The following is an 11,239-nucleotide window of genomic DNA, read 5'->3' as shown; positions in this document are numbered from 1 at the left end:
AGGGCTAGAGGCTCCCCACCTGGCTCCGTGTAGCTCCCCAGAAGTGGTGACAGTTCCCTCTGGGTCCTAGGTGCAGGGAAGGCCAGGGGGGTTCTGCATGCTGCCCCTGCCATGAACACCTGCTCCGCAGCTCCCATTGGCCAGAGGCAGCACCAGCAGGCAAGGCAGTGCGCAGAGCTGCCTTGTTGCACCTCTGCCTAGGACCCAGACGGAGATGTCCAGGAAGCCGCCTGAAGTAAGCCCTGCCCGGAGCCTGTACCCTCTCCTGAACCCCAACCCTGAGCCCCCTCCTGCACCCAAACTCCCTCCTGGAGTCAGTACCCCGAACCTCCTTGCATGCCCCTAGCCCTGAGACTCCCTTTGCAGCAAGAGCCTGCACCATGCACATCCGGCTTGGGGGGGGTGGGGCAGAGCCAGGGCTGTGCCCTCTCCGATCGACTTAAGGCGGGGGCCAGGCCCAGAGCCATGCACTTCCTGATCCGTAGCTTCCAAGACGGTGTACCTCCCTCCCCCATGGCTCTGGTGGCAGCTGTGAGCCTGTGGCTGCCCCTCCCCCACGTCCTGATATTTTATTCTTGCGATCTGGTCACTCTATATGGGTGCTAGCCATCCAGGGCTTAGGGTGCGGGGGTGGGGAGGCAGGCATTCATTCGGACTTCCAGGGACATCCAGCAGGTTAGCCCCACAATCAAGGTATTCGTACTAGTAGCTCTCCTCAACTGAGGGGTCTAAATGCTGCCTCCCTCCTATAAATAGCCAGGGAAGTACTGCAAAGACACCATCACTGAGAAAATGTGTTATAAAAACAACGTTTTGGGAACCTCAGGCTGGTGCAGCAGTAGCTCCCCAGTGGGAGACATACAAAGGGCCTCCCTTTCAGACAATCCCATAGTCCATACAATAGTGAGGACACACTACACAGAAATTTCAAAGCTTCAACTGTAGCCACTCAGACCAAAAAATGTTCCTATACTAATAAGGAAAACCATCAAAATAGAAAACAAAAGGCACGTTGCGGGACGGGGAGCATACCTGAAAAGTAAATTTCCAAAAGCTCAGAGTACACATCATTTTGGTTCACTTTGCTCTGTCGGAACACAGATATAGACACGGCCACTCCGGTTCAGACCAGTGGCCCATCTAGTCCAGTATCATGTCTATGACAGTAGTAGTAACAGCTGCTTCAGAAGATGGTGCAAGAAACCATGTACTGGGCAGCCGTGGTGCTCACAGGGGAAGTTTCCCTCTTTTCCCTGTTAGAGGTTTGATTATGATTGAAACATGAACGTTTACATCCCTTCCAAAACCAGGGAGTAACGAGTTCAAAGGTTCTCTGAGATAATGGAAATAATGTTCTGGGCAGAGAAAAATCTGCTACCTGTCAAGACAGTTCACAAAAAGGATGAAGAAAAGGGAGAGCCGACATTCTCCTCCTAGTCCCCCACTGGCCCAGAAAGCACTTCAAACTTGACAGACAGCCAAGGAACCTCCAGAGCTCCTGCACAAAACACAAGATCTGTTTGAAGCAGGGACTCTTTCCTCCAGAGGCAGGCAAACTACAGTTAACACGCGGGTGTTTGAAGTGTAATTCATTCTCCATTAGCCTCACCGATGCTTTTTAGTATCCAGAAAGAACTGAACCAGGAAATTTTATTTATTGATCTGGTCAAGCTACATTTTTGATGAGAGGGGAAACAGAAAGCTCTTTGGGACAGGGACTGTCTCTGCATAGTGGCAGCATAGCGGGGCCCTGGCCTCTAGATGCTGCTGTGATACAAATAATAGTAATGACCACAGCGTTCTGGTGATCTTGGCTACACTAGAGTTTCTGGAGTATGGCTGATTGGAGTCCTACAACCAAGCACCATAGAGCAGCGGGTAACAGTCCTAGTGGCGTTCTTTTAGCAGGCACATCGGACTCCCCATTTGAGTATCATCCGGGGTCGAGATTAATCAGAAAGACACATTAGAGAAACTGGCTGGGCTTTTTAGGTGTTGTCACCTCCAAAGTCAGGGTTCAGCATTAGTTCCTCTATCTATATAAAAACTAGACTAATTTTGCTGTGAAAAAGGTTATTCATGTAGTTCCTTTCAGTTCAGAGCAATTATTTTGTTCTAATCTGCAGTACCCCTTTGGAAGCTATGACATAAAAGGGCATTCCTAGAATTCTAACGATATATTTCATGCACTGCAGAGTACATATGCCAGTTGTACCCTGCTAATCTCATTCCATCCATAATGCCAGAGCTGTAGGGCCTCAAAGAAGCTGCAGGCAAAATGTTAAAAAAATTCTGCACCAATTGGCATGCTAGGCATCTGGAAAACTACTTGCGAAGAAGTCAATGCTCCCTACAAGGTTCCTAGTGGTATTGTGAGGGGAAAGTGTATGAGCCTCATAGACTTTCAGGCCAGACGGGACCATTATAATTATCTAGTCTGACCTCCTGCAACATTACAGCCACAGAACCTCACCCACCATTTCCTGTCATAGACCCATAACGTCGGGCTGAGTTACTGAAGTCTGCGAATCGTGATCTGAGGAACATTTGCAAAGTAGGTTTCCATTCCTCCACAGAGACATCCATGGGTAGGAAGGTGCTACTGGGTTGGTTCTCAAACAATTTCTTAAATCACAAAGCTCTTGGTCTATACTGGTGAGGTGGTGGGGGACAGTGAGATGATGTCTATTTTTTTCCTGTCTACTCTGATAATAATTAAATCTCTGCTTATCCTTTCCCTCCCTACTTCTGTGATTCGCTGCTCGCTTCTTCCCCTCAGTGACGAATGAGGAGAGAAGTTGTGCAGCAGAATGAGATGGTTCTTACCTGACAATTTTCTTTTTGTGAGCTGCTTTTCTCTTCATTTAGCCCAGCCTGGTAAATGACTGGAAGACAATTTGTAAATAATTGAAATGTTTCCTTAAAGGGAGACCTGAACAAATAATTACCATAAGTTATATACGTACGATATCAACTTGCTGTCTTACTGCCAATGATTGGCTGCTGGAGTATTTCCACAGCTTTGGAAGAACTCTTCTGGTTGCCTGAGCTGAAGGGTGGGACAGCCCTGGTCCCACCTGCCTCCAAATTCCACAGGTGGGGGCCATCAGTGATGAATGACAAGAAAAGTTGTTAACAGAAAATTATCAGGTAAGAAATTTCTCATTCCTTATGCAACAGCTGCCATGCTTTGAGGAAATAGTTGGGTCTGTGAAGGCCACACAAGAAGGCTGGAATGTGGGAGGCAATGAAATAAACGAAATGCAGGATGGAGCTGGAGGAGAAAGGGAGAGAAGCAACTTTCAAGGAAGGGAAAAGCTATGCCTGCCAGGCCACCTTTCTTAACCCTTCAAGGCAGCATGAGGTCAGAGAGGGAGAGTGAGCAGGCTGAAGAGAAGATTGAGGATCACCTGTTCTTTTTTCTCACTGTGTGAGCAACAGTCCCCATGCCAAGCACAAGGACAGGAAGGAAGATGATGTCCCTCCACTGATATGCTTGCCATTCAAATGGCGGAGGAAGACATGATGTAAAACTTGAAGGGAAAAGCAGCAGGTAGAGAGAATTAGGCTTACAGGAGAATGGCATGACATACTCCACAAAGGACTGAGAGGGGGCAGAGCAAAACACACAACAGGGACCTAGTTGCTTCTATGGTCCCCTGAAGTGTGGGAATTGAGCCCACCACCTTCTGATCCTGAGGCAAGGGAGTTACTGGCTGAGCTAGACTGACATTGGTTGGAAAAATGTTTTGTGGCAATCCTGGAAGCTAGGCGTAAGTAGGGAGAGCCAGCACGCCTGACTGCCGAATAACCCCTATCTTTAAGCACCCCTGAGGTATGGATAAACAGGTGTTTTCAGTGCTTATGGGATCACAACTTAGCATTGTTTAAAAGTCCCTCAATAATGGTGCTATAAAAAGCCCAGATTCTCTCCTAGAGTCTTCTGCTTTAGCAAAGCAGATGCGGAGAAGAGTCTCCATTTGAGGAAGCAATGAGAGCTGTGGTTCTCTGCCTGCTATCCATCCACTGTACTGCAGTTAGCTCACAACAATCCCCTTAACTGGGGAGTCTAGCATTGTGTTGTACTCCGGCTGGAAGCAGCTCAAGTTAGAGGAAGGGGAAGCAGCTGAAGGATGATGGAATTGTGGGAAATAGCTGGGAAGAGAGACAGAAAAGATGGTCGTGTGGACTCATAAGATGGACTCGGAGTTAGGAGAGCTGGGTTTAATTCCCAGCTTTGCCACAGATTCCCTGCGTGTCCTGGGACACTAACCTCTCTCTGCCTCAGTTCCTCATCTCTAAAATGCGGATAATGCTTCCTTTCCCCAGCTTTTCGTCTGTCTGGTCTATTTAGATTGTGAGTTTGTCATAAACAGATAGCTAAGGGTTACTGTCTCTTTCACCTATAAAAGGGTTAACAAACAGTGACCTGAAACACCTGACCAGAGGACCAATCAGGAGACAAAATACTTTCAAAACTGGGTGGAGGGAAGTTTGGGTGTGAGTTCTTTGTTCTTTGTCTTGGTTCGGTGACCCTCTCGGCTATGAGAGTGATCTCTCTATCTCCAGGCTTTCTAATCTTCTGTTTCCAAGCTGTAAGTACAAGGATAGTAAGACAATAGGTTTATATTGTTTTTTTTGTATTTAAATATGTGTAGTTGCTGGAATGTGTTAAATTGTATTCTTTTTTGATAAGGTTGTTTGTTTATTTTTTATTTTTTTAAGAATCTAAAATCTAACGGTTTATTCATAAAGGGAAAAAGGTAGAAATGAGAGCTAGAATTGGTTAAATGGAATCAATTACATACAGTAATGGCAAAGTTCTTAGTTCAGGCTTGTAGCAGTGATGGAGTAAACTGCAGGTTCAAATCAAGTCTCTGGAGTACATCCCCCTCTGGGATGGGTCATCAGTCCCTTGTCTAGAGCTTTAGTTTGTAGCAAAGTCCCTCCAGAGGTAAGAAGCAGGACTGAAGACAAGATGGAGATGAGGCATCAGCCTTATATAGGCACTTCCAGGTGTAAGAACACTTCTTTGTTCTTACTGTGGAAAATTACAGCAAAATGGAGTTTGAAGTCACATGGGCAAGTCCCTGCATACTTTGCTGAGTCACAAGGCATATCTGCCTCCTCTCAATGGGTCAATTGTGTAGCTGATGGTCCTTAATGGGCCATCAAGCAGGCTAAGCAGAGCTGACACCAACTTGTCTGGGGTGTCACCCAGAACTACAGCACCAATTTGAAATACAGACAGTATACAGCCAATACTTATAACTTCAACTACATAATGATACAGACAGCATAATCATAACCAGTAACCCATAACCTGGTCTTAGACACCTTATAATTCTTGGTAATAGCAACACATTAGTTACAAAAATCATCATTAGCAATAACAACAAGTTCATTGCAAGTGTCCATTTACAATTCTGTTTGTCATGCCACACCCTTGGATTAATACCATTTGTCGCCTGTGGTCTGCTTCTTTGATTTGTCCCTCTGCCTCCATTTTTGCCTTGGAAGTCATGATTCCTGTTTTCTTGTGTTGGGGTGCCCTCTGGTGTTTATTGTTGGAACTGCTGTCTCTCTGTTGTCTCCTGGGGTCTGCCTAGCAACAGTGCCTTTTTTTTTTCTTCCTCTAGCTAATCTTTTAAGTGTAAAGTAAATCAGAAAAACTACTTTATTTGCATGTGTGTTGTGCTGGGTACTTGACTCTCAATCAGAGTGCTATAGTTTAACAAAAGACCATTTGTCAACCTTAATAGTTCCTTGCTTAATATGCAAGCCAAACTGCAACCAGAGAACAGAAAAAAAAATTCTTTCTGGCTCTTTTTAAAACCACTCTTTCTCTCTGCATAAAAGCCCTAGCAGAGAAAAAGAAAATAATATTCCTACTGGCTTCTGGATCTTATCTTTCCACACCGCTGCCACTCATGTCACTAACTCTCCTACTCAGATCTGAACCTTAAGAGTTCAGAACATGAGAAGCTAGCATGAAACCTACAAACTTAATTACCAGCTTGGATCTGATATCGCTGCCACCAGCCAGAGAATTCCAGTGTCTGGCTCACTCTGGTCTCCCCAAAACCTTCCCTGAGGAACCCCAAGACTCAGATTCCGTGAGTCTCACCACAAAGGGAAATAACCCACTTCCCTTCCCCCTCTTTACCTCCTCCCAGATTTCCCCGCCCTGGGTACTCTAGGAGATTCCTTGCTTCAAGTCCTTGAAACACTGCACCGAGAAATCAAATATTTCTCTCCCCTCACCCAGAGGGTATGCAAAGTCAGGCTTAGTAAATCTAACACAAAGAGATTCTCTCTTCCTCCCTGTCTTCTTCCTCCCACCAATTCCCTGGTGAGCTGCAGACTCAATCCCCTTGGGCCCCCACTAAAAAAAAAAAATCCAACAGGTCTTAAAAAGAAAGAAAAAGACATAAAAATGGTCTCTGTATCAAGGTGACAATATACAGGGTCAATTGCGTAAAAGAAAAAATGAATAAACAGCCTTATCCAAAAAGAATACAATTTAACACATTCCAGCAACTACACATATGTAAATACAAAAAAACAATATAAACCTATTGTCTTACTATCCTTGTACTTACAACTTGGAAACAGAAGATTAGAAAGCCTGGAGATAGAGAGATCACTCTCATAGCCGAGAGGGTCACCGAACCAAGACAAAGAACAAAGAACTCACACCCAAACTTCCCTCCACCCAGTTTTGAAAGTATTTTGTCTCCTGATTGGTCCTCTGGTCAGGTGTTTCAGGTCACTGTTTGTTAACCCTTTTATAAGTGAAAGAGACAGTAACCCTTAGCTATCTGTTTATGACAGAGCTCTTTGGAATAGGGACTCTGCTCTCATTGCGTGTTTGCACATCTGGGCCCTGATTTCAGTTCTAGACAGAGAAGAGTTGTGGAAGGAGAAAAATGGATTCCTCTCTATGTGGCTAAAACCAACATTGTAACAGGCACTAACCACTCTAGTTCTGACTGAGCTCCAAACAGGCGACAACCACATTTAAAGAGGCTGAACCCCTGGGGAGGCAAAGAGGAAAAGACTGACTTTTCCTTTTAACCATTCCAGTATGGGACACCTAAAGCACTGATTTTCAAGCTGAGCTTCCTGCATGCAGCCATCAGGTATGTTTGAGACCTCCAGGTTTAATTGGAGAATGTGACGAGCACAGCCAGAAAAAGAACACATGGGATGTAGGGCTGTCAAATGATTAAAAAAATCAGTCACAATTAATCACAGTTTTAATTGTACTATTAAACAATTATAAGAATACCTATTTACATTTATCATAAATATTTTTTTCAACATTTTCAAAATATATTGATTTCAATTACAATGCAGAATGCAAAGTATGCAGTGCTCACTTTATATCATTCATTTTTATTGGAAATATTTGCACTGTAACAAAGATAAAAGTGCAATCTACACATCGACACATGAAGGGGCATATGAATGTTCAGCATATTTGACACGTAAATACCTTGCAATGCTGGCTACAAAAGTGCCATGTGAACACCTGTTCTCACTTTTAGGTGACATAAAAAAGAAGTGGCCAACATTATCTCCTGCAAATGTAAATAAACTTGTTTGTCTTGGCGACTGGCTGAAAAAGAAGTAGGACTGAGTGGACTCGTAGGCTCTAAAGTTTTGAGTGCAGTAAAAAATTCTACATTTGTAAATTGCACTTTCAAGATAGAGATTGTACTACAGTACTTGTATGAGGTGAATTGAAAAATACTATTTCTTTCGTTTCTTTTTTATAGTGTGAATATTTGTAATAAAAAATAATATAAAGAGAGCACTGTAGACTTTGTATTGTGTTACAATTGAAATCAATGTATTTGAAAATGTAGAAAAACATCCAAAATATGTATTTAAATTGGTATTTTATTATTTAACAGTGCAATTAAAACTGCAATTAATTGTGATTAATTTTTTTAATTGAGTTAATTTGTTTTGAGTTAATCGCTTGAGTTCACTGCAATTAATTGACAGCCCTAGTAGAGTCACGGGCTCCTCAGCTCTCTGGGATTTTGTGAATTACAAAGTTAGGGCCAGTTCCTGAGAGATGCTGAGCACTTCCAGTGCCTGTAACTTCAGTGGGAGCTACCCGTACTGTGCATCTCACAAGCATTGACTTTCACTCCATTCACTAACTGCTTCCAATTGACCTTGTGTGGCATTTCTTCCTCCTCAGTAGCGCAAGTGCCACTTAACTCTACTTCATATATGTCCTAGTATTAATAGGTTCTTGTAGTGCTAACAATAGTTTAATTTAACCCTTTTGTTTCTGCATTTTCTTCTAGACATGAAAGGGTGGGAAGAGACTGTTGTTGTGGGGGGAAGAGGCACTTGAACTCTATGATGGGCATGATATGAAACTTGGACAGAAGTGCTTGAGCAAAGGGTGAAGTGGAGAGCTTGTGGAAGGACAGAGAAGGCTACTGGCCAGCTGGCATAGTTTCAGCAACAGTGCCAACCTGCCAACTGGTGGTGGGAACATGGAGAGGAGAAGTGGGCAGGAGGAGGAGCTGAAGAGGAGCAAGAAAACCCCTACCCTTCTCAATGTGTCCCTGAAGGGCATCAGAACTAAGAGGTTAATAGCAACAGCTTTAAAAGGCCCAAGAATTATGCCAGTGAGGGTGAATGAAGGAGGGTGAAGGAAGAGTGAATGAGAATAGCAGGAGGAGGAGATATGGGAAAGAACCTGATTTTTTTCATATGTATTTTGGTTATTTCTAATAAACAAGAGTTGGGAAAATGGATCAGGAGGGAGAAACTTTCCCAAATGATTTCAGGGAATACCAAGCTACCACCAAGCATTTACGCAGGCATCTTTCTCTAATGTGCAGGTGAAGGGCTAGTCTGCTACCAAACATCACTCCAGCCTACACTTCACAGGGCATGTTTGAGGATCCATGGACACTACTGAGAAAAATCTCAAGAGCTCACGGGGATGCTACTCGAAGAAGAATACAACTTACTTTTTCCCATCTTCATCATCTTAAATGTTAGGTGCATAACTCTGATTCCACACCAATCACTGCAGCGAAAGACCAGACTGTATGGACACTAAAATGTCTTCATAAGCATCTTTACAAAAACAGTCTGTTTAAACACACTTCTAACAAATGTATCCAAATTATCAGACCCACATTGGCTTGCACTGGTCTCTTGCATTCTGTACTTCTGAATCCAAAAGCAAAAGACCAAACAACCATAATGATTAATAAAAAACATTAATACTTTATTTTAAATGCAGATACCATCATGAGTCATCAAAATAAAATTTGTAATAGTAACTTTGTTTTAAATACTGTATGACAAATGACAGCTGAAAATTTAACTATGTGAAATGGGCTAAAATTGTAGATTAACCAAACTAAAATTAAATGACAATTTTCAGAAAGACAAGAGGAAATTAAAATATTTTCCAGATGAGCTAAAATAATTCAACCATTAAAATAGACTAAAAATGTAAATTAGCATGATGCTGCTCATGAAACAGTCAGGAAAGAGAACTTCCTTCCTTTCTGTCTTTTTGTCATTTAAAAAGGTCCACTGAGTTAAAATATTACCACAATTCAAATTATACTGTTCTAATTATTTCCTCTTATTTAAACAATAACAATTCATTAATCCAGGATAATCCAAGGAAATGTTGATAAATTGCACTTCTACGGGTGTCAATATTGTGCAGCTAGGCCGCTGCTGCTACTGCTGCATTTGAATGATCCAATCATCTCCTTCCAAACACAAAGGTGGTCGTGGCAGAACATTTAAATAATAGAATCCTTAAAATAGTCCATGTCAGGGATAGCAGCCAAGGGCTCCTTCCATGCCCTCCAGAATGACTTAGAAACCAGTGGCCCAGGAGGAGTCAGATTTCTGCTAATTGCCTCTCTGTGCTGCTTTCTCACAGATTCAGCTTTCCAGATGCCATTGCTGAGGAAGGGAGCCATCACAAATAGCCACGGTCACATACCCTTTATGGCTAAGCGGATCAACAACCTTCATGCACTGCCCCACAGAGACCTGGTAGAGTCGATTGTTCTTCTGGAGAGAAAATATACACACACACACACACAAAATAAAAAAGGAAATACAAAAAGAAATACAAAAAAATTGGCCTTTGCTCCATCCTTAAACTGAAAATGAGTGATGCCAATGCGAGTGGGCTATTCTAAAGCAATGCATATTTCAGATGGTCTTCACTTCGACCCAGTCTACTCTACACCTATAACCAAGGCACTACACCTGTCCCCTGACGCAATTAGTTAAAAGTTCTAGAGTATATCCCAATAACTAAGTGTAAACCCTGGAGAGAAGATTTTAGCCCAGTTACAGGGACCTGGTCAGGTTATATCAACATTTTTACAAACCATAGTATAGGACAACACATGGAATGGGGTCCCATCACTCAGTGGACATACAACCTTACACAGTGACATAGCATTAAAGAATACCCAAATCTGGCACTCCGATACCCATGCACAACTCCCAGTGACCTCAGTGGGGGTTCTGTGTGCATGCACCAGACACACCAGCATTGGCACTAATGTTCAGGAGTGAGAGGGGATGAGCTACTCAACAACAGCTTGTAGATCCCATCACAAGGGAGCAAGTCTCAAAGCTAGTTAGCTGCACGCTGTTGTGTGAAACAGGCTGTGCCAACCCCTTTTTACTTCATCTTCCAAGGCCCACGCTGACCATTGTCTGGGGAGACCTGGGGGCAGCTCTGGCAGGAGTTGGTCACTCAGAGGCCTTCTTTCCTTCTCAGAAAAGGCCTCACCCACACAGCTATCAATTCATCAGCACAGGAGTTTACCTGCTCCCGTGGGTGATGGGGCGTTCTGCTGGTGCTCTACTGCCATTGTTTTAATGCTTACATTAAGGAGTGACAATTAACTGCTGCCACCACATCCAGGCTAGGTAGTGGGGAAGGCTTTGCGTTAACACTGAGGAGGAGCAGCCTCGAGACAGATGTGAAAGTGCAGGTGACAATTTTAGTTTGCCTGGTTGAACATGCACTTCTACTCTGAGAAGTGACTGTAAAAATAGCACTTTCTTATTCCTCAGGTCTGCTCCCTGTGCGTGTCCAGGGTCAGACCTGCCTATGCCATTGACACAAATGTTTTTACTGTTTCTTACTCCTGTTAGTCCCACAGAGACAACAGAGCTGAGACAGTCTGACTCGGGTTCTAGTACTCCCTGTGCATTA

The 11,239-nt window shown here is 43.4% G+C and overlaps 2 protein-coding genes across 4 annotated transcripts in view; one reads left to right on the top strand and one right to left on the bottom strand.

Moving 5' to 3' along the window:
• PRKAG2 (protein kinase AMP-activated non-catalytic subunit gamma 2) overlaps positions 1 to 11,239 on the top strand; it is a 568,070-nt gene that overhangs the window by 22,546 nt on the left and 534,285 nt on the right. The window lies entirely within an intron of this gene.
• Positions 9,245 to 11,239, bottom strand: part of GALNT11 (polypeptide N-acetylgalactosaminyltransferase 11) — a 101,174-nt gene continuing 99,179 nt past the window's right edge. For all 3 annotated transcript variants that reach the window (XM_050940414.1, XM_050940412.1, XM_050940413.1), the window contains one exon: positions 9,245 to 10,074. In XM_050940414.1, coding sequence (XP_050796371.1) covers positions 9,943 to 10,074 — 132 coding nt within the window. In that variant the 3' untranslated portion in view covers positions 9,245 to 9,942. The remainder of the gene's footprint in view (positions 10,075 to 11,239) is intronic.

The sequence above is a fragment of the Gopherus flavomarginatus genome, chromosome 2 (assembly GCF_025201925.1).
Source record: "Gopherus flavomarginatus isolate rGopFla2 chromosome 2, rGopFla2.mat.asm, whole genome shotgun sequence".
NCBI classification, from domain to species: Eukaryota; Metazoa; Chordata; order Testudines; family Testudinidae; genus Gopherus; species Gopherus flavomarginatus.
Note: the sequence above shows the minus strand (reverse complement) of the source record. Positions and strands in the feature narration are given on the sequence as shown.